Raw genomic sequence first — 23,957 nt, 5'->3', positions numbered from 1 at the left:
TTCCTCTGTGTTGAAAAGATTATGAATGACTGCTCTGGACTCTCGTACTAATGCTCACCTGCAGCGCTATGGCCCATGCCTAATCATCCTGAAGTCCACAGGTACACATTTATATTACCTTCTCAGTCCCTGTGCCATGGGGCCAGAAACTATTGCATTGTATACTTAGACCTAGAGGCAACAAAGTACCAGTAGGCCTGCTGCTAAAGGCAAAAAAAACATTAGCCATAGTTTCTGATCTAGGCATCAGAGCGAGCATTACAGTACTGGAAGCTCTAAGAAGTGGAGGGTCTTAGCTCCCCAAGTGCAAGTACTGAATGGATGAATGCCAGCAGAATTGAAAAGAAGTGTAGTACTCCAGTCAGCCAAAGCAACCTGCCAGCATCAACTTTCTAGTTCCTCATAAAACAACCACTAACTCGCTGAAGCAAGAATGCCGCTTCTGTGAAGCTGATATAGTATCTTTCTAAGGAAATCTTTCAAGGAAATTTTCTTTCATGTATATACATAAAACGCAGATTTGAACTAAGCAAGTGCACTTTTGGTTTCACGATACTTCTACAGCCCCTACTATTCTATTCTCCACTTGCTGCTGGCACACATTTTTCACTTCATGACATTTTTCAGTTCTAATCTCAATAGCTCTTCAGGTAAAAAGTTTATGGATCCAAAAAAAATTCCTCAATTTACCCCAAATCCATCCAGATAAAATAGGTTTTGCCAATTTTGGGGCAATAGAAAGTCCATAACAGTACAACTGGATCTGCAAATGGTCTGCAAGCTCCCCCACTAGGACCAACTTGTCAGAGGGGAAGACAGGATTACACCACAGCATCCAGACCTCACCTTACTCTGTGTTCTGCATCATGTGACCTTCCAGCAAATGATGGAAAATGCAATGGAAGTCAGGTCCTACTTCCTGGCATTGTGCAGTGCAGCTGGCCTCCCTTCTAATAAGTAGGGAGCCTTCAATGTTTGGCAAAAAGCCTAGACTACCCAGTGGGGTATTTTGGTTTTGTGCTGCCCTAAGCAAGACTAAACTCAGATGCCCCCCCATCTAAAAGTCCCACCCCAGCCAAGGTATACTGTTCTTGTGTCAGGGTCTGATGGAAAAGCTGCAGCTGTTCACGGTGTATAGCTGCGGCTTCCTCATCAGGCCCTGAGACATGATTCATCCAAGTGGCACATATAGAATTACTGCCCATGATCTGACGTTTGCAGTGATACCTCATATGTGTGGAATAGGCCGGCAACTCGACAGCTTCTCCATAGAAAATATTTATTTGAGCATTACAGCGGTAACATCATCCAAAAACTAAGGCCCCTTTCACACTGGGGCGGTTTGCAGGCGTTATTGCGCTAAAAATACCGCCTGCAAACCGCCCCAAAACAGCCTCCGCTGTTTGTTCAGTGTGAAAGCCCGAGGGCTTTCACACTGAAGCGGTGCGCTGGCAGGAGAAGAAAAAATCTCCTGTCAGCCGCATCTTTGGAGCGGTGAAGGAGCGGTGTATTCACCGCTCCTAAACCGCTCCTGCCCATTGAAATCAATGGGACAGCGCGGCTATACCGCGGCAATAGCCGCACTATACGAGTGGATTTAACCCTTTTTCGGCCACCAGCGGGGGGTTAAAACCGCACCGCTAGCGGCCGAATAAAAATAGCGCTGTTTTACCGCCGACGCCCCCTACCGCCCCAGTGTGAAAGGGGCCTAAGGCCGAAACGCGTCAGAATTTTGGGATGATATTACTGCTGTAATGCTCAAATAAATATTTTCTATGGAGAATCTGTCGAGCCTGTACTTTCTATGGATCTTTTGTGAGCTTAATTAGCCAGAGCACTGACTACTCTACACACCAACTATACTATATAGCGGTAGAGCTTGGGTGAGTTTTTCTCTCACATGTGTGGAATGATCGCTGTTTGCATGCGTGCGTGACTGACGGTTTCTGAGTAAACCAGAAGTGATGTCATGTCATTGCTTCCGGTTTACTGTTACGAACAGCCAACCAAAGCCAATTCTGGATTTGCTTGGCTGTCCTGCCAGCTGGTCATTCTGGGCTCCCGGACAGGAGAAAGCCGTGGGAGGGGGCACGAACCCCTTCTGCTGCTTGTAATAGCAATCGAGCAGCTAGTAAGCCGCTATTACAAGAGAGACCGCTGGCTCTAAAAAAATGATACCGGGGTGATGCCTGCAGCTTCAGGCATCATCCTTGTACAGCCACCAAAAGGGCAAGAAGTGGTTAAAGAGCCGCCCCTGCCCTTCCGCCCTCCTGAAAAATGCTGCCCAAGGCAAACGCCTTGTTTGCCTCGTGGTAGATACGCCCCTGGGTCTACCATCACTGGAGACCACAGGTGCTCAACTTTTGACTTTTTAAAAAAAGACCCTGTCTTCTAGGATAACCTCTTTCACACAGAACACGTTCTTGTTTTACTGGTCCTAACCTGGCTAAGAATACTGGAACATCATATAAATACAATTATATCAGATAACCATATTTCTACTAATTGGAATAACGGGTAGTCAATAACTATACAGGGAAAAGCTGCCACCACTACCTTAAAGCAGAACCCTGGCCAAAAATAACAATATAAAAATAAATAAGCATGTTCCTTGTCAGAACATGAACTGATTGGCTCCTTGTACTGCCTGCTTCTTCCTTTCATACTCCAACCCTGCTATACCGTGACTGCAAAAGGGTAATAGCAGGTCAAATGCGGGTACTGCACTGCTTGCATTAAAAAAAAAAAAAAAAAAAGAATAATGTATTAATTAAATTAATTAATTACATTAATTTTTTTTTTTTTTTACTTTTACCAGGGGATTCATTCAGTAAGTCTGTTATTGGCTCAAACCAAGCTGTCCAGCAAAAGTGGCCTTTGGAGGGTTGGGGCAAACCAGGTGATTTATTCAGTAAGGCTGGGTTCACATACAGTGTCTTGAAAAAGTATTCATACCCCTTGAAATTTACCACATTTTGTCATGTTACAACCAAAAACGTAAATGTATTTTATTGGGATTTTATGTGATAGACCAACACAAAGTGGCACATAATTGTGAAGTGGAAGGAAAATGATAAATGGTTTCAAACTTTTTTACAAATAAATATGTGAAAAGTGTGGCGTGCATTTGTTTTCAGCCCCCGAGTCAATACTTTCACACCTGAGCGTAGCGTTTTCAGGTAGAAAGTTGGGCGATTTTACTGCGACTTTTGCCGTGCGGTTGCCGCGATTTTGACGCGTTTTGCCGCGATTTTGTACAGGTCAAAAGGTCACCAATGTAAAAAGCAGCAAAACGCCCAAATCTGCCTAAAAAAAAAGTTCCAGAACTTGTTTGAGCTTAAGGCATTTTGGAGCCTCTGGCTTCAGGCGTTTTGGAGTGGAGATGTGAACCATCTCAATAGCAAATAATAGATTTTTTTCCCCTGCAGCATTTTGTAGCTTGAGGCTTCAAGCTACAAAACGCTCAGGTGTGAATGGAACCTTACAGCTGCAGGTCTTTTTGGGGATATCTCTACCAGCTTTGCACATCTAGAGTGACATTTTTGCCCAATTTTCTTTGCAAAATAGCTCAAGCTCTGTCAGATTGGATGGAGAGCGTCTGAAAAGAGCAATTTTCAAGTCTTGCCACAGATTCTCAACTGGATTTAATTCTGGACTTTGACTGGGTCATTCTAACACATGAATATGCTTTGATCTAAACCATCCCATTGTAGCTCTGGCTGTATGTTTAGGGCCGTTGTCCTGCTGGAAGGTGAACCTCAGCCCCAGTCTCAAGTCTTTTGCAGACTCGAATAGGTTTTCTTCTAAGATTGCCCTGTATTTGGCTCCATCCATCTTCCCATCAACTCTGACCAGCTTCCCTGTCCCTGCTGAAAAAAAACATCCCCACATCATGATACTGCCACCACCATGTTTCACGCTGAGGGTGGTGTGTTCAGGGTGATTTGCAGTGTTAGTTTTCCACCACACATAGCGTTTTGCTTTTAGGTCAAAAGGTAAAATTTTGGTCTCAACTGACCAGAGCACCTTCTTCCACATGTTTGCTGTTTCCCCCACATGGCTTCTCGCAAACTGTAAACAGGACTTCTTATGGATTTCTTTCAACAATGGCTTTCTTCTTGCCACTCTTCCATAAAGGCCAGATTTGTGGAGAGCACGACTAATGCCCCGTACACACGGTCGGATTTTCCGACGGAAAATGTGTGATAGGACCTTGTTGTGGGAAATTCCAACCGTGTGTGGGCTCCATCACACATTTTCAATCGGATTTTCCGACACACAAAGTTTGAGAGCAGGCTATAAAATTTTCCGACAACAAAATCCGTTGTCGGAATTTCCGATCGTGTGTACACAAATCCGACGCACAAAGTGCCACGCATGCTCAGAATAAATGAAGAGATGAAAGCTATTGGCTACTGCCCCGTTTATAGTCCCGACGTACGCGTTTTACGTCACCGAATTCAGAACGATCGGATTTTCCGACAACTTTGTGTGACCGTGTGTATGCAAGACAAGTTTGAGCCAACATCCGTCGGAAAAAATCCTAGGATTTTGTTGTCGGAATGTCCGATCAATGTCCGACCGTGTGTATGGGGCATAAAAGTTGTCCTGTGGACAGATTCTCCCACCTGAGCTGTGGATCTCTGCAGCTCCTCCAGAGTTACCATGGGCCTCTTGGCTGCTTCTCCGATTAATGTTCTCCTTGCCTGAGTGTGACCGGCTCTCAATAGAGCCAGTTCACACAGGTCCGGGGCGGCCACGGTCTGAATTGCAGAAGGGTCCTGTGCGTCTTTGGGTATGGTTCAGGCGTAAATTCAGGCAAAAATTCCGACCCGAATCGCACCTGAACTGGTGAACAGTGCTGCACCGGACCCCATGCTGTGAACCGCAACTGCACATATGTGAACCTGGCCTAAGTCTGTTATTGCCTCGAGCTAAGTTGTCCAGCAAAACTGGCCTTTGGAGGGTTGGGACAAACCATTTTACACTGACAGGGATAATCATAATGGTCAACTTTTATTCGTTTATATAAAACCTTTATCCCAAAAGGAAAAAAACTGTTTCAAAACTGTTAGCTGATGTTCAGCTTTAATGTGTTAGTCAAGTCTATCTAAATCTGCTAGTGTCTATAACACTACCCTCTCTTCAGATTAGCAATGGTGCCCCCCAAGGATGTCTCCATTACTCCTTCATCCAGAGTGGAGACACCCTACAACAGGTAGTGTGTTACTGGTCAGATCACCAGGTGAAAAAAAGGGAAATAAGCCTAAAATGAAGACTACTAATTTAGCCACCACATTTACAGATTGGTATGCTGCATTATATTACATTTTTGTTTTTGGGTTTAATACCATCTTAAGATTTAATTCATCAGGCACTTTCATCAGGCACGTTTCATTCCCATCTCTTTCTTCAATTGATGAATCTGAAGCACATCTCTGTGTTCCATAAGTTGGACAGATCAATCACATATGTGTTAAGAACGCATATTAGCACATAGAGCAAGAGCTGAATCAATCCTGTTTAATGCAATCAATAAAGATCTAGAAGCTATGATTTCCCATTTTAGAAGATAGATATAATAAGTCAGTTTATGTTAATAGACATACCTTAAGGGCCTTTCATGGCATTGCAGTAACACACGCGTTACCACGCACCTAATGGCAATGCATTATGCATGCATTGGCGTGGTGCAATGCCATTCATTTGAATGGCCTTTCAAAATACCTTGCAGACAGAGATGCATTGCTGCGCAACATAAAGTGCACTACGGTGCGGTACGCTGCCAAAAAATGGTGCACACTGCAATGCACGTCTGTCTCAAGATGTAAGCAGATGGCTATTTGAGTGCCTAGGTCAGCCATTCTCAACCTGGGTTCAGTCAAACCCTAGGGTTCTTCCAGAGGTTGCTAGGGTTCCTTGAGCTGTGGCAAACTGACCTCCTATTTGATGGGGCCTCCAAAGTTCTGGGTCCAACACCACATGACAGAGTCAGCGGCATGACATCCCTGATCTTTTCATCTGTTTAAGGTTGGCATTCTGACCATTACTGTAACAGGGGCCTACTTCTGCTGGCGAACAACGTAATGGACATATTTCCCAATGACCTAAAAATTATTTCAAGGGTTCCTCAGGGGTAAAAAGGTTCAGAAAGGCTGGTCTAAGTAGAACTTTTTCTGTGGTATTGTGAGGCTTTCAGTATATCAAAAATCTACACAGCCTTTCAGGACACAGTGACCTTCCCAATGCAGGGTGTGGAAAGAGAGAAAAGCGACCCTCAAGGTATTATATAAACCTCATATAAATGACCCACTTGCATTAGATGTAGTTCCACTATTGTACAGAGCCTAAAGCAAACCAGTAGCTTCTGTATACACAGTAAACAGATGAAATAAGCAGGCTTGGCCTCCATCTTCTAGAGCAGCCATTCTCAACCAGGGTTCCATGAAACCATAGGGTTCCTCCAGAGGTTGCTAGGAGTTCCTTGAGCAATTTCTGACTCTCAGACAGATAACCCTTGCCACACATAATCTTTTTAACTACCTGTAATGGCGCATACACACAGTCGGACTTTTCGGCAGGAAAAGTCAGACGGAATCTTTTCATCGGACATTTCGATCATGTGTGGGCCTAATCTGAGTTTTTTTTTTTTAAATTCTGATGGACCTAGAAATAGAATATGTTTTAAATCTTTCCGACGGAATCAGTTCCACTCGGCTGTATGCTGTTCTGACAGACCAAAAACGACGCATACTCTGAAGCAAGTACAAAACGGCAGCTATTGGCCATTGGCTATTGAACTTCCTTTTTCTAGTCCCGTCGTACGTGTTGTAGACGGTCGGACTTTGGTGTGATCATGTGTAGGCAAGACAGTTTCAGCAGAACTCCGTTGGAACACAAGAGGGGATTCTTCCCAATGGTCTCAAATGTAAGGAACATTCTTCCCACTGACCATACATGAATGTACCCTGAGCTTTAGATAGAACAATTATTACGAGGGATTCTCTAAGCCCAGAAAGTTATTGAAAGGGTTCCTCCATGTTAAAGGGGTTAAAAAAAGCTGTTCTGGAGTGTCCCAGGAGTCCTGAAAACTGTCTTACTTTCTTAAGTATGCAAATACAATACTAACTGGGAAGCCAGCACTTAGTTCAGCCCCTTTCGCTTCACTACTCCATGAAGTGGGCATGTTTATAACCCAATTTATGGCACTGAAGGCTTGAGAAGGTGGTTTCGGGCACCGAGTTCGAAGTTGTGAAGTTCCACTTTAACTGGGGCTCCTCCAGAGGCTGATCGGGACCAACGCTACTAGCATCTGATTGAATGTAGCTGCTGTTTGACTGACAATTTTCTGCCTGGCTCCTTGGATGCTTGGCAGGTAGGTGGCAACAGGACCATCACTGATCTGCACAGGGTATGGCCAGCTTTACTTTATATCAGATACAGACTCGCTGATAATATTAGTAGGTACTCCCTTTGAAACATACACCTTTGCTTTGTGATATATCTTTTATAAATGTTCAATTTGTTTTGTTTTTTTTTTTAGCACGTGATTAAAGCCAGAGGCTCTAATAGGCTTCAAAAAAGTTGTGTGACAACAGCGAATGAATATTCTCTATTTTCACACTAAATCTCCTCCCCGCCAATCAGGAAGCAGGTCGTGAGACCCGTTTCCTGACTGGCCAAAATGTCCGGCGATCCTTTTGGAGGCCTAGCGCCTAGGAGGAGGAGAGAGGAGATGCATGGTGAAAGCCATCATGATAGAGATGAGGACACCAGAGCCGCTGCCCGCAGACCGCCACCTAGATCGGGTCCGCAATGCTGGAGCAAAGGACACCAGAGCCTGCCACCTAGATCGGGTAAGTGCAGACAGCGGGCGAGGGCGGTAATGCTGCCGCCGTCTGCCCGGGGGGGGGGGATTATTGTTTGCCCCCCGCCCAAAAAAAAAAAAAAACAACCGTCACTGGTTAGGGACCTTAGACTGTAAGCTGCTTGAGGGCAGGGACTGATGTGAATGTACAATATATATGTGTAAAGCGCTATGTAAGTTGACAGCACTATATAGGTACCGAAGAAAAATAAATAGTGATAGTAAAACCTATTCTTGATACACTTGATGTTAGAACCTACATGCGCGCTGCGGATGCTTCTTCTGATGTTTCTGCTAGTCTATTCTCCCTTTTCATCCGGTCTCCCAATCAATGGCCCCCATTTCTCTTGCTATGGTGGCTTCTTGGCTTGCAGTATTCTTCTGGAGCCACATGTGCTTGCTCAAAAGAAGAGGATTACAGTCCTATGTGAGAATGCGGCCTGCACTGAAATGCACAGGCAGCTGGAAAGGACACTAAAAAGAGGGCATGCCTCTGATCCTCCTTCAAGGTAAGTGACTGACAGCGGCACCTGAGCCAGAGGTGTCACTGAGAAAACACAGTGGAGAGTCTTGTTTTTATTGTCCTTTTGGGGAACAGGCATCGGGCTCAAAACCGAAAGCAGGGAGTGCATGAGCAGCGGCGGTATGACTCATGGGACATGTAGTCCCGAGCACAGTGATCACATGATCATAATTTACTTTTTGAAAGAGACCTCCATGAGCAGAAGTGTGAGGAAATGACAGTTGGGAAACCAGAGGCTGAGGCTGCAATATGAATACAATGTAATTTTTTTTTGTGTTATATTCGAAATTGTTTGTGGTTTTGTGCAAAATGTTTTTGTTCCGATGTGTTGCTGATAAGATAAAAGAGAAGGCTTTAGTACTACTTTAAGCGACAAGTAAAAAGGAAAACGTTTGTTCTGTTCATTTTGAACAGACGCGATTTTAACAATTAAATGAGCAATAAAAATACAGAACAGACTATTACTTTACCAGCAGAACAACTTTCATTTATAAAGAACAATAAACAGAAAGTGCCAAATGTTCCCAACATAAAACCAGGTAAGAGTATTATATCAGAAAGAGAAGAGGGAAGAGGGAGGAGGGGGCGTCCTCATAGCGTGCATTGTGGTAGATGTGCCCGTCTCTCACATGGTCCTGGGGCTGGTACACATACATGACGGGACCGCCAGAGGTGGATGGTGTACATACTGTATATGTGACGGATAGGCAGAGTTCTGCCATTCCTAGCAAGACTTGTCACGACCAATCTAGGCTTGGATCACTTTTCAGCACTGAATAGAATGAGCGCCATTAATTGCGTGCTCGGATCTCCTGGGTCCTCTGAGCACTTATCACCCACATACCTCCCCGACATCTTCCAGGTCTGAAAGCTTGGATTTTTTTTTAATAATGTTTGGCTGATAAATATATGTTCTCCTTCTGCTCTACATACAGTAAGTGTACTCCCGCCCTTGATGAAGATTCATTCGAAAGGTGTTGGGAATCCTTCACATATGCAAGTTATGCACAATATTTGAACTAAATTCAGAACATGGACCATCTCTATATAGGGAATGAGTGCAATTAAACTTTGTCTCACATTAGTTCAACCATAAAAATAAATAAATAATATCATACAATCCCATATACCCATTCCTATACCCACAGTTGGGTATATGGTGTTGTTCATATACATGTCTAAAAAGTCCCTTACATACCCAAAGACTAACTTTTGCAATGTAGGGATCATTCTTCCCACTGACCACCAATGTAAAGACCATTCTTCCCACTGACCACCAATGTAAAGACCATTCTTCCCACTGACCACCAATGTAAAGACCATTCTTCCCACTGATCACCAATGTAAAGACCATTCTTCCCACTGACCACCAATGTAAAGACCATTCTTCCCACTGATCACCAATGTAAAGACCATTCTTCCCACTGACCACCAATGTAAAGACCATTCTTCCCATTAGCAACAAATGTAAAGACCATTCTTCCCACTGACTACCAATGTATGGACCATTCTTCCCACTGACTGCCAATGTAAGGACCATTCTTGCCACTGATCACCAATGTAAAGACCGTTCTTCCCATTAGCAACAAATGTAAAGACCATTCTTTCCACTGACTACCAATGTAAGGAGTCAGGGGTCTGGTCATGAAGGGGGGTAAATCTTCTTGAGGTCAAGTGGTTATACTTGAATAAACATTTATTTGACTAAGGCCTCATGTACACTGCTGCTGGTAAATGGACATTTAGGAACAGTTGAGAGTTTTTTTTCAACCTCCCCTGAACTCTCCGCCATGTTATCTTATCTGTCCATGTACACAGGGTGGTTTATAGTCATTTCTAGGCAGTTGAGTTTAGAGGCATTTTTTGGAAAGCAAAAAAATGCATTCAGAAGCTGAGTTTACAGGCATTTCAAGCGCCACACGCTTCTAAACGCGGCTAAACGGAGCTATACTCGCGTTTAGCCGCGTTTCGTTTACAGGCGTTTTTCATTTTTGGCTATTTTGAAAAAACGCTTCCAAGCACAAACGTGGCAAAACGCTGCTAAACTCGGCAAAACCGATGTGTTAAACATGGGTTACTATCTGTCAAGTTAAATCATTCGGTAGAGTTTGTAAAAACGTCCCGTGTACACGAAGCCTTGGGCCCCATGCACACTGAAGCTCACAAACGGCCGTTTTTGGGAGTTTGGGCTTTTTTTTAATAGCCCATAAACTCCCCACTATGTTATCCTATGTACATGCACACACGGACGTTTATCAGCAGTGGAGTTTATGGGCTGATGTCTGAACGCCCTAAAATCGCGTTCAGAAGCTGGTTTTCTGACCACAAAAAACACATAAACGCTGATTAACGTTGATAAACGCTCAAAAACATGGCTCACCAGCATTTTTTAAACGTTTTTGATCCATTGAAAAAAAAATAAAGTTTTCTTCAAATAAAAAAACGCTAACGCGGAAAAACGCAAAAAACGCTAATAAACGCTATTGCAAAAACGTTAAAAAACGCACTGCAAAGCTACTGTCATTTTTATAACGTTATTTTAACGTCCAGTGTGCATGGAGCCTTAAAATAACTTCCAGGACTATTTTGCTTATTAACCACCCTGACGGTAATCCCGAGTCTGGCTCGGGGTAGATTTTCAGTACCAAAAGCGGTAACCCCCGAGCCACACTCGGGATCGCATCGCAGGATCCATGGAAGAGGTTACTTACCTTGTCCCCAGGATCCTGCGATGTCCTCCCCGCTCTGTGTGTGAGCCGTGTCCTCCGCCGGATCTATTACAGTGCCGAGCTCCGTTCCCTGCGAGCGCTGCGACACACGGGGACGGAGAACGGCGCCAAATTAAAAAAGTAAAAACACAATACATACAGTACACTGCAATCTTACAGATTACATTACTGTATCAATTTATTTCACCTCTCTTTTGTCCCTAGTGGTTTCTCCAGTGCCCTGCATGCAGTTTTGTATTATATATATACTGTTCTTTCTGCCTGGAAACTGGAGATTGTCCATAGCAACCTAAAAGTGTCCCTTTACATCAAAAGTGGTTTTAGACCAGCTAGGAAACAGCGATAATAAATTAGAATCACTTGCAGAATGGAGCGATAGTGATTGGTGGGGAAATCCGTCATCAAACACTGAAAGTAACGACAGCGACAATTCTGCAACTGAGCAAATTCCAGTGTTTTTGATTTGATTACATTATTGAATATTTTTTATTATTATTATATTATTATTTGTTATAATTATTTATAGTTATTTTATTATATTATAATTTATGATTTCGTGTTTCAAACTTTATCATACCCGGGATATCTACTAGACTCTTGTTTGGACAGATTTATGTGTGTTATTCCTAAGAATTATGCCCCGTACACACGGTCGGACATTGATCGGACATTCCGACAACAAAATCCTAGGATTTTTTCCGACGGATGTTGGCTCAAACTTGTCTTGCATACACACGGTCACACAAAGTTGTCGGAAAATCCGGTCATTCTGAACGCGGTGACGTAAAACACGTACGTCGGGAACTATAAACGGGGCAGTAGCCAATAGCTTTCATCTCTTTATTTATTCTGAGCATGCGTGGCACTTTGTGCGTCGGATTTGTGTACACACGATCGGAAATTCCGACAACGGATTTTGTTGTCGGAAAATTTTATAGCCTGCTCTCAAACTTTGTGTGTCGGAAAATCGGATGGAAAAAGTTCCGATGGAGCCCACACACGGTCGGAATTTCCGACAACACACTCCGATCGCACATTTTCCGTTGGAAAATCCGACCGTGTGTACGGGGCATAACAGGACTAAAACGCCAAATTTCCATGCAAAATAATTGTACCGCTTTCAGCATCAAAAATCGGACATAATCATACCGCCAGGGAGGTTAAGAGAGGACCGAAGATCCTAGAACCTGTACTGCTTCAAATATTTACTACATTGGACATAAAAAAAAAGTCTAAAAAAAAAAAAAAAAAAGATAAAACATACGCTATTGTATGGCTGGGCTGCATGAAAAAGAAAAAAAAAAACCACAAGAATATTTACAGGAGAGAAGTTTCCAGGGACAAATCAAACCGTCCTTGAAGTCAAGGACAACAGGCATCTATACAGCCTCTACACATTTCCGAGCCCCAGTAGGGTACTATGGTTGGAAATGGTGCTAATACATAAAGGTTATTGCTTCGCTGGGCGTCATAAATATACACAGACATATGTGTGTGTGCAGGACGACTTCATAAAGTGAAACAGAGAAGATGGAAATCCAGACATTGTCATTGCTCACTTGGTTTCAAGGTGAATGTTTTATGGATGTGATGCTGATCCCGGGTCTTCTACCTAATGCAGCACAAACCAGCACAATAGTCAGAATACTTATAGCTAAAAACTACGCACCACGCAGTATAAACTCCATCACCGCTCAGTATATCAGAAATGTCCAAAAAAAAAAAAATCGCCTGGCAGCATTATGCAAATTGTGACTTCTCTGAAAGTCAGCACTGATGGTCATCCCTTATACATTCCTATAATAAAATTCAGAGCCTCAGCAACCAGGTGAGTGGCTATGAAACCCTACATAACTGCGAACGCCATCGGATGTTGGCTACTATTGTCCATACCCCAGTACATTACTCTCACTAAGAAACGCATCTATTTTTTTTTTCTCATGTATCTACACTCGCCACTGACACCACCAACTGTGGAAGGGAGTTCCACATCCTTACCCCTCTAACAGTAAAAAAAAAACACCTATGTCATTTGAAATTGGACAACTTCTCGTTCAACTTCATTGTGTGGCCATCTGTCTTCTTCTTTTTTTTTTTTCAGAATTAAGTTTTTATTTGAACGCGCTGAAGCATACATGTTCCATAAACACTCATAAAAGAATGTAAAGTTGCAATGTCCAAAACAAGTACAGTAAAACCTCAGATTGCGAGCAACGCGGTTTACGAGCGTTTCGCAATAGGAGTTGTTTTTTAAAAAAAATATCCTGGCTCAATTTGTGAGAGTTGTCTTGCAAGACGAGCAGGATTCAAGCCTCTGGGGTGTGCAGTACCGCATGTGACCAGAGGTGCGGGGGCGCCAGTGATGCTCGGAGACGATCAGAGACACTTGGAGACACAGTGTCTCCGAGCGTTTCCGAGTGTCTCTGAGCGTCTTTGAGTGGTCTCCGAGTGTGTCGGGTGCCCCCCCCCACCTCTTGCCACATGCGGTACTGTATACACTAGCAGTGACACTGGAACAAATTATCTGAGTTTACATCGATTCCTATGGAGAAACTCGCTTTGATATACGAGTGCTTTGGATTACAAGCATGCTTCTGGAACGAATTATGCTCGTAATCCAAGGTACTACTGTAGTCAATTACTGCTTCCAACTTCAAAGAGCTACAAAGAGACATCAGCTCACTGAAGAGAACATACAACCCCACCTAGTGGCTGAAAACAGAAATGACAGTACCAATAGACCACCGCTATGGCACATTCCAAAATCAGAAAGTAGTAACCAACATTAAGTAATCAAAGGCATTCTGTCTCAATATCCTATCAATTATCAGGTCTACTGGAGCCAATCATGGTACATCAAACCAACTGCCCCCCCCCCCCCAAACCCTCTCGAATTTAGTGGGGCGGCCATGTGTTCTCTCAAAATTGTCGTAAAGCCTTACATATACCCAGTAAAGTGACCAGACTCAGGTGATACTCAGAGATTAAACAAACCCTCCTACATAAGTTATACCTGTTTATCTCTAGTCTTCTCTACATCTGTTCAAAGTCCAGGGATTATAAAGCTTGTCTGAGCTGTCAGACAAAAAGGTGCACAGACAGCTGAAATTACACTCTGCAGAGCCCAGGGAGGAGAGCTCTGACAGCTGATTGGAGGGAAGGGACACACCCCCAGCACACAGGGACAGAGCTGAGGCTATCAATCAGCTGGAGATCTCTCCCCTGTCACCTTTATTCTCTTGGTGTCAGAAAAACTTGTCAGAAGTGATTCATGCAGATAGCAGAGGATCAAAGCAGCAGACAGATATGACACTTAGTGCTCTTCATTGAAATAAGTACATACTATAGAGGGATACGATTTGTTCATATTTCATGTCTGAGGTTTACAACCACTTTAAGCCTCTACAGGGAGAATCAGAGTTTGGAAAGTAGTAGGAATATAGTTTTATCTTTTGAGTATTTACTCCCTTCTTAATGCATGATAATAGTCTTCTGGCCTTGCTTGTTGCAGCTTGACATTACATGCTATTGAGTCTCATCTGCTAGGACCCCCAGATCCTTGACACTTGTTGGTAACTAGTATTCCAAAATTAAGAGATTAGATGATTTGTATATTAGTATCCGTTTCAGCTACTGAAACAAAACTGTAATCATTTTATTTAGAAAAAAATAAAAAATAAAATATATATATATATATATATATATATATATATATATATATATATATATATATATATATATATATATATATATATACACAGTTGTATGCAAAAGTTTAAGAACCCCTGACAATTTCCATGATTGTCACTTATAAATATTTGGGTGTTTGGATCAGCAATTTCATTTTTATCTATCAAATAACTGAAGGACACAGTAATATTTCAGTAGTGAAATGAGGTTTATTGGATTAACAGAAAATGCGCAATATGCATCAAAATGAAATTAGACAGGTGCATAAATTTGAGCACCCTTGTCATTTTCTTGATTTGAATATCTGTAACTACTTAGCACTGGTTAATTGGAACACACAATTGGTTTGGTGAGCTCATTAACATTGGGAGCTCATGTCGCATGACATGTGAAAATCAATGTTTCCCTATGGGAGCCGTCTTATCTGGTCCGACTTTGAAAATGCTCCCTGCACTACTTTGGTTCCACTTTGATCCTACTTCAGCCCATTGAATATCACTGAAGTCGGATCAATGTCGGATTGCTGTCTTGCCTGATCCGACTTTGGCATGCGACTTGTGCTCTGATGATCTTGAGGGGAAACTCCACGCCAAATTTTAAATAAAAAACTGGCATGGGTTCCCCCTACAAGAGCATACCAGGTCCTTCGGTCTGGTATGGGTATTAAGGGGAACCCCCTACACCGAAACAACGGCGTGGGGGTCCCCCCAAAATCCATACCAGACCCTTATCCGAGCACGTAGCCCAGCTGGTCAGGAAAGGGGGTGGGAATGAGCGAGCGCCCCCCCCCCCTCCTGAACCGTATCAGGCCACATGCCGCATGCCCTCAACATGGGGGGTGGGTGCTTAGGAGCAGGGGGGCGCACTGCGGCCCCCCCACCCCAAAGCACCCTGTCCCCATGTTGATAAAGACAAGGGCCACTTCCCGATAACCCTGGCCGTTGGTTGTCGGGGTCTGCGGGCGGGGGGCTTATCGGAATCCGGGATCCCCCTTTAATAAGGGGGCCCCCAGATCCTAGCCCCCCACCCTATGTGAATGAGTGTGGGGTACATCGTACCCCTACCCATTCACCAGGGGGGAAAAAAGTGTCAATAAAAAAAACACACTAGACAGGTTTTTAAAGTCTGGGGGTCTCTTCCGACTTCTCCGTTCTCTCCGGCCTCTTCTCCCGATCTCCGGTTCTTCTCCCGCTCTCCGGTGTCTTCTCCCGGGCTCCTCCGCTATCTTCTGCTCTTTTTCCCGCTCTTTTGCTAGCGTTGGCCCGGTCTTTTCTGTCGTCCTCTTCCCTCCGGTCTTCTTCTGATTTTGACACGACGCTCTTTCCCACTGTAATGCTGTGTGCGCAATGACTTATATAGGCATGGGGCGTGGTCACCAGGTGATGTCATCCGGTGACCCCGCCCCTTATGACGTCACCGTCCGGGGCATGATGGGGCGGTGACGTCATAAGTAGCGGTGTCACCGGATGACATCACCCGGTGACCACGCCCCATGCCTATATAAGTCGTTGCGCACCGCACACACGGCATTACAGCGGGAGAGAGTGTCATGTCAACATCGGAAGAAGACCGGAGGAAGAAGACGATGGAGAAGACCAGGCCAACACTAGCAAAAGAGCGGGCAAAAGAGCAGAAGATAGTGGTGGAGCCCGGGAGAAGACACCGGAGATCGGGAGAAGAGGTGGGAGAAGAGGCCGGAGAAAGCGGAGAAGTCGGAAGAGACCCCCAGAGCTGCCTAATAAATTACTTTAAAATCCTTCAAGTCACAGGGCAAAGTTGGATCCAAAGTAGGACGAGTGTCGCGTCGCACCAGTGTGAACCTGGCCTAAGCCTTGAACTTCATAGACAGGTGCATCCAATCATGAGAAAGGGTATTTAAGGTGGCCAATTGCAAGTTGCTGTTCTCTTTGACTCTCCTCTAAAGAGTGGCAACATGGGGGCCTCAAAACAACTCTCAAATGACCTGAAAACAAAGATTGTTCTACATTATGGTTTAGGGGAAGGCTACAAAAAGTTATCACAGAGATATAAGCTATCAGTGTCCACTGTGAGGAAAATAGTGAGGAAATGGAAGACCACAGACACAGTTCTTGTTAAGGCCAGAAGTGGCAGGCCACATAAAATATTGGAGAGGCAAAGGCAAAGGATGGTGAGAACGGTCAAAAACAGCCAACAGACCACCTCCAAAGACCTACAACATCAACTTGCTGCAGATGGTGTCACTGGGCATCCTTCAACAATTCAGCGCACTTTGCACAGTGAGAAGCTGTATTGGAGAGTGATGCGAAAGAAATCTTTTCTGCACACACACGTCACAAACGGAGTCGCTTGAGGTATGCAAACGCACATTTGGACAAGCCAGCTTCATTTTGGAATAATGTGCTGTGGACTGGTGAAACAAAGATTGAGTTATTTGGTCATAACAAGGGGCGTTATGCATGGCGGCAAAAGAACACAGCATTCCAAGAAAAACACTTGCTACCCACAGTAAAATTTGGTGGAGGTTCCATCATTCTGTGGGGCTGTGTGGCCAGTGCCGAGACTAGAAATCTGGATAAAGTTGAGGGTCGCATGGATTCCACTCAGTATCAGCAGATTCTTGAGAATAATGTTGAGGAATCAGTCACAAAGTTGAAGTTACATTGGGGCTGGATATTTCAACAAGACAACGACCCAAAACACGGCTCAAAATCTACTCGGGCATTTATGCAGAGGAACAAGTACAATGTTCTGGAATGGCCATCCCAGTCCCCAGTTCCCAGTCCCCAGACCTGAATATCATTGAACATCTGTGGGGTGATTTGAAGCGGGCTGTCCATGCTCGGCAACCATCAAACATAACTGAACTGGAGATGTTTTGTAAGGAGGAATGGTCCAAAATACATTCATCCAGAATCCAGACACTCATTACAGGCTATAGGAAGCGTCTAGAGGCTGTTATTTCTGCTAAAGGAGGCTCTACTAAATATTGATGTGATTTTTCTGTTGGGGTGCCCAAATGTATGCACCGGTCTAATTTCATTTTGATGCATATTGCGCATTTTCTGTTAATCCAATAAACCTCATTTCACTACTGAAATATTACTGTGTCCTTCAGTTATTTGATAGATCAAAATGAAATTGCTGATCCAAACACCCAAATATTTATAAATGACAATCATCGAAATTGTCAGGGGTTCCTAAACTTTTGCATACAACTGTGATATATATATATATATATATATATATATATATATATATATATATATATATATATATATATATATATATCTCTATCACAGTTGTATGCAAATATATATATATATATATATACACACACATATACATACACACACACCCACCGGCCCCTTTATTAGGTGCACATGTTTAATTGCTTGGTAACACAAATTGCTAATCAGCCAATCACATGGCAGCAACTCAATGCATTTCATTTAAGCATCTAGATGTGGTGAAGACAACTTGCTGAAGTTCAAACTGAGCATCAGTTTGGGAAAGAAAGAGGATTTAAGTGACTTTGAACGTGACATGGTTTTCGAGTATTTCAAAATCTGCTGATCTACTGTGATTTTCACACACAACCATCTCTCGGGTTTACAGAGAATGGTCTGAAAAAGATAAAATATCCAGTGAGCGGCAGTTGTATGGAGGAATTTTAAAAATTGAACAAATTTTATTTAAGTACAAAAGGTGACATAAATAACAAATACATTCAAAAACACCTAAAAACAACAATTAGAACATGTGCTGACTAATAAACAGCTGCTAGTATTTGGAGCACACCCAGGTTCCAGACATTAAGTCGAATCAATAAGGTGTGTTAACCAATCTTCCCTGAGGTGTGCTCCAAATACTAGCAGCTGTCTATTAGTCGGCACATGTTCTAATTGTTGTTTTTAGGTGTTTTTGAATGTTTTCTAACTGTGTAGGGGATGGTTTGGCTGTGAGAAGACAGAGATCTGTGTTCCTGCTTAGCTGAAACACAAGATCTCTGTTTCCCCTACTAGCAGAACGGGAATCTGCCTTGTTTACATAGGCAGACCGCCGTTTTGCCTCTGTCATCCATGATCGGCAGGTCCCGGTGGACATCGGGTCCGCGGGACCCGCTGATTGGCTCCCGCTGTGTCCAATCACAGCGGGAGCCAGCGGCGCACGTGCGTGCCCCAGACCTGGAAGTGCCAGATCATGTACCTAGTACGTGAACTGGTGCGGAGTGGCCACCCTGCCGCAGGAAATCTGTGTGGGGAGGTAGTGAACCGGTTAACTGAGGGTCATTTTTGTATTTTATCCCAAAAGAAAATGTGGGGACATTGCTATATTACAAAGTCAGGTTTAAAAGAGACACAAGTCCATCTAGTTTAATCAAATGAAAGGAAGCAAAAAAGAAAACCTCCATATACACAATTCTATACCCACATCTGATCCAGAGAATATTTATTCAGACAAGGAAGGGGCCGGTAAATGACACATTTACCGCCCCCTTCCCCGCTCTCCATCCTGACACCATCTTTTGAAGTAGCCAGCGGGAGAGGAGAGGGGGGAACCTGGCAGAGTGAAGGAAGATGGGAGCCCAGGGAGAGCACAGGGAGGGACAGGAGAGGGGACAGTGGCCTGGGGGGAGCACTAAGAAGCTGAATAGGAGGGGCGGAATTGGTAGCAGCATATAGATGAACCGATTCCTCTCCCTCCTGCAGCTGGGAGGGAGAGGAGGAGAAGCGGGCATTCAGCAGCTGTAGGAAGGAGGAGTTTGGTTCCTCTATATCCCACCGCCCCTCCAATCCTGGTGTACAGGGGGCTGCACGGGCCCCCTGAAGCATGGGGCCAGGATGCAATTGTAACCCCTGTAGGTACGCCCCTGGCTGGACCATAACATGATTAAAGGTCACTATACAATCTGAATGTACAATCTCTGGACCATGGGACCCAGTCACAATTGTGACCCCTGTGACCCCTGTAGGTACACCCCTGGCTGGACTATAATGTCACTATACAATCTGATTGTACAATCTCCTTTAGAGCTACAATTTGTAGTGCAAGGAGCTTCCAGATTGGATATGATTTGAATGGAGCGTTTACATGTGTCCTCCTATTATAATGTTTTAGTAAATATACAGCAGATTGAACAGAGATTGTACAATAAAATTGTAAAGAGTTTGTCCAGGTTTAGTTGAAAGCAACAATAAAAAGAAGAACCTCCTGACTCACACGCCAGGTGAGTTTTTTTGCGAGTTTGTACATGCGTTTTATGAGCGTTTACAGACATGAGCATTTTTGTTTTAGCCAATGGAAAGCTAGTTACTAGGGGGAGAGGCAAGAAACAGTGTGTTTTCAGGTCTTTTCAGGACCTCCCGTTGAAGTCTATAGGGGCCAAAAATGTTCAACTCTGAAGCTTCTGTACTTTTCTGAGCTTCAGGTGACTCAATGTTCAGGTATGAATGGACACCATCATTTATAATGGGAATCCTGATGTTACGCAGAGCAGCACTTTGGGAAATCAGGTGTGAATAGGGACTAGAAAGGCTAAGAAAAGATTTACAATCTACAAAGCTTCAAACACACATATCACTTATGGTGTCACCTAAACCGAACGGAGACCAGAATTATTCAACGCCAAATCCTAACCCACAGTATAAAATGTCTCACTGAGCTGACAGCTGCATTCACCTAACAACCAGTCCTCTATTCTCTTCATTGTAGTCCTGGCAACAGCCAGTGTCAGCCGTACACCAAATATATCCGTTCCCATCCGTTCTGAGCAACGCTGGAGCAGAACAAAGTAAAGTCTGCGAAATAAAACGGAGATTGAACTGCCACAGTATGACAACACACAGCCAGAGCGATCAATTCTCTATATCTGAGCGACACATCAACCCCCCATCTTCTAGAGTTCTAGATACAATCGTCCCCCCATCTTCTAGAGTTCTAGATACAATCGTCCCCCCATCTTCTAGAGTTCTAGATACAATCGTCCCCCCATCTTCTAGAGTTCTAGATACAATCGCCCCCCCCCCATCTTCTAGAGGTATAGCTACAATCGTCCCCCCATCTTCTAGAGGTATAGATATAGGACCAAACTCTGCCCAAAACTTCTCTAAAATATTTATCCTGCCAGAGAGATTTTATATCATACACAAAGATAAAATTATAAATAAACATTCTCCATATCTCCACCATTCACTATAGAAGACATAAAACATCACAGCATGATTGTCTGCAACACATTATCAACATTACACCAAATACATCCCAGGATTTCATTGTATCCATTTATTAAAGAGATACATTATATCATATACAGTGTGCCTGTGTGTAATGTGTTATAATAGAGATAGAATAGATAGATAGATAGATAGATAGATAGATAGATAGATAGATAGATAGATAGATAGATAGATAGATAGATCTCTCAGTGTGGCCCCTGGCTCTTAGTGTGGCCCCTGGCTCTCAGTATGGTCTCTTTCTCTGTGGCCCCTGGCTCTCAGTGTGGCCCCGCTCTCTCCATGTGGCCTCTCTCTCTCTCTGTGGCCCCTGGCTCTCGTGTGGCCCTGTCTCTCTCTCTCTCTGTGCCCCCTGTCTCTCATTGTGGCCCCTCTCTCTCTCTGTGGCCCATGGCTCTCAGTGTGGCCCCTTTCTCTCTCTCTCTCTGTGGCCCCTGGCTCTCAGTGTGGCCCCTTTCTCTCAGTGTGGCCCCTCTCACTCAGTGTGGACCCTCTCTCTCAGTGTGGACCCTCTCTCTCAGTGTGGCCCCCTCTCTCTCAGTGTGGACCCTGGCTCTCTCTCAGTGTGGCCCCTGACTCTCTCTCAGTGTGGCCCCTGACTCTCTCTCAGTGTGGCCCCTGACTCTCTCTCAGTGTGGCCCCTGGCTCTCAGTGTGGCCCCTTTCTCTCAGTGTGGCCCCTGGCTCTCTCTCAGTGTGGCCCCTGGCTCTCTCTCAGTGTGGCCCCTGGCTCTCTCTCAGTGTGGCCCCTCTCTCTCAGTGTGGTCCCTTTCTCTCAGTGTGGCCCCTGGCTCTCAGTGTGACCCCTGGCTCTCTCTGTGTGGCCCCTGGCTCTCAGTATGGCCCCTCTCTCTCAGTGTGGCCCCTGGCTCTCAGTGTGGCCCCTGGCTCTCTCTCAGTGTGGCCCCTCTCTCTCAGTGTGGCCCCTTTCTCTCAGTGTGGCCCCTGGCTCTCAGTGTGGCCCTTGGCTCTCTCTCAGTGTGGCCCCTGGCTCTCAGTGTGGCCCCTGGCTCTCTCTCAGTGTGGCCCCTCTCTCTCAGTGTGGCCCCTTTCTCTCAGTGTGGCCCCTGGCTCTCAGTGTGGCCCCTGGCTCTCTCTCAGTGTGGCCCCTGGCTCTCAGTGTGGCCCCTTTCTCTCAGTGTGTCCCCTGGCTCTCAGTGTGGCCCCTCGCTCTCAGTGTGGCCCCTGGCTCTCTCTTAGTGTGGCCCCTTTCTCTCAGTGTGGCCCCTGGCTCTCAGTGTGGCCCCTTTCTCTCAGTGTGGCCCCTGGCTCTCAGTGTGGCCCCTTTCTCTCAGTGTGGCCCCTGGCTCTCAGTGTGGTGCCTTTCTCTCAGTGTGGCCCCTGGCTCTCAGTGTGGCCCCTGTCTCTCTCTCAGTGTGGCCCCTGGCTCTCAGTGTGGCCCCTTTCTCTCAGTGTGGCCCCTGGCTCTCTCTCAGTGTGGCCCCTGGCTCTCAGTGTGGCCCATTCCTCTCAATGTGGCCCCTGGCTATCAGTGTGGCCCCTTTCTCTCAGTGTGGCCCCTGGCTCTCAGTGTGGCCCCTCTCTTTCAGTGTGGCCCCTGGCTCTCTCTCAGTGTGGCCCCTGGCTCTCGGTGTGGCCCCTTTCTCTCAGTGTGGCCCCTTTATCTCAGTGTGGCCCCTGGCTCTCAGTGTGGCCCCTGGCTTTCTCTCAGTGTGGCCCCTGGCTCTCTCTCTCACCTCTTTGGTGCTCAGGTTGCCCCGCACATATTTGGCCGCACAGATCCGCAGGTATCCTAGAAGAAGCAGCAGCAGCCCGGGGCCCGCTGGGGGCCCCATCACCGGGACCGGCGGAGGATGAAGAGAGAAGGACGGGAGAGATGAGACAGCGCAGCACCGGACCGGTTCCGGTTACAGATGGAGGATGGTGATCAGCAGAGGAGACGGTTCATCACCGGACACCCACCGGACACGGGGACACAAACAGCTGCAGCTCCGGAATGCATCACCGGGGAGGGAGGGAGGCGGTACCGGGAGAACCGAGCACAGCGCGGGCACAGGACACGGGGGCGAGCACTGCAGAGACACGGGAGACAGGAGGGGGAGCGGGATACGGAGAGGAGGGGGGTCCACCCGGGGGTCCCTGTATATAGGGGGGGATCCGGGGGTCCCTGTATATAGAAGAGGATCCGGGGGTCCCTGTATATAGGAGAGGATATGGGGGTCCCTGTATATAGGGGGGGATCCGGGGGTCCCTGTATATAGAAGAGGATCCGGGGGTCCCTGTATATAGAAGAGGATCTGGGGGTCCCTGTATATAGGAGGGGATCCGGGGGTCCCTGTATATAGAAGAGGATCCGGGGGTCCCTGTATATAGGAGGGGATCTTGGGGTCCCTGTATATAGGAGGGGATCTGGGGGTCCCTGTATATAGAGGGGGTTCCGGGGGTCCCTGTATATAGAAGAGGATCCGGGGGTCCCTGTATATAGGAGGGGATCTTGGGGTCCCTGTATATAGGAGGGGATCTGGGGGTCCCTGTATATAGGGGGGGTTTGGGGGTCCCTGTATATAGGAGGGGATCTGGGGGTCCCTGTATATAGAAGAGGATCCGGGGGTCCCTGTATATAGGAGGGGATCCGGGGGTCCCTGTATATAGAAGAGGATCCGGGGGTCCCTGTATATAGAAGAGGATCCGGGGGTCCCTGTATATAGGAGGGGATCTTGGGGTCCCTGTATATAGGAGGGGATCTGGGGGTCCCTGTATATAGGGGGGGTTTGGGGGTCCCTGTATATAGGAGGGGATCTTGGGGTCCCTGTATATAGGAGGGGATCTTGGGGTCCCTGTATATAGGAGGGGATCTGGGGGTCCCTGTATATAGGGGGGGTTTGGGGGTCCCTGTATATAGGAGGGGATCTGGGGGTCCCTGTATATAGAAGAGGATCCGGGGGTCCCTGTATATAGGAGGGGATCCGGGGG

General features: G+C 45.6%; 1 protein-coding gene across 1 annotated transcript in view; it reads right to left on the bottom strand.

Annotated features, from left to right (window-relative positions):
* The window catches only part of TMEM145 (transmembrane protein 145), a 198,498-nt gene extending 175,456 nt beyond the window's left edge, over positions 1–23,042 (bottom strand). The window contains exon 1 of the mRNA XM_073602043.1: positions 22,721–23,042. Coding sequence (XP_073458144.1) covers positions 22,721–22,819 — 99 coding nt within the window. The 5' untranslated portion in view covers positions 22,820–23,042. The remainder of the gene's footprint in view (positions 1–22,720) is intronic.
* Between the last annotated feature and the right edge of the window lie 915 nt (positions 23,043–23,957).

Source organism: Aquarana catesbeiana, linkage group LG10, assembly GCF_042186555.1.
Source record: "Aquarana catesbeiana isolate 2022-GZ linkage group LG10, ASM4218655v1, whole genome shotgun sequence".
NCBI classification, from domain to species: Eukaryota; Metazoa; Chordata; class Amphibia; order Anura; family Ranidae; genus Aquarana; species Aquarana catesbeiana.
The sequence above is the reverse complement of the archived record's forward strand: the minus strand, read 5'-3'. Positions and strand labels throughout refer to the sequence as shown.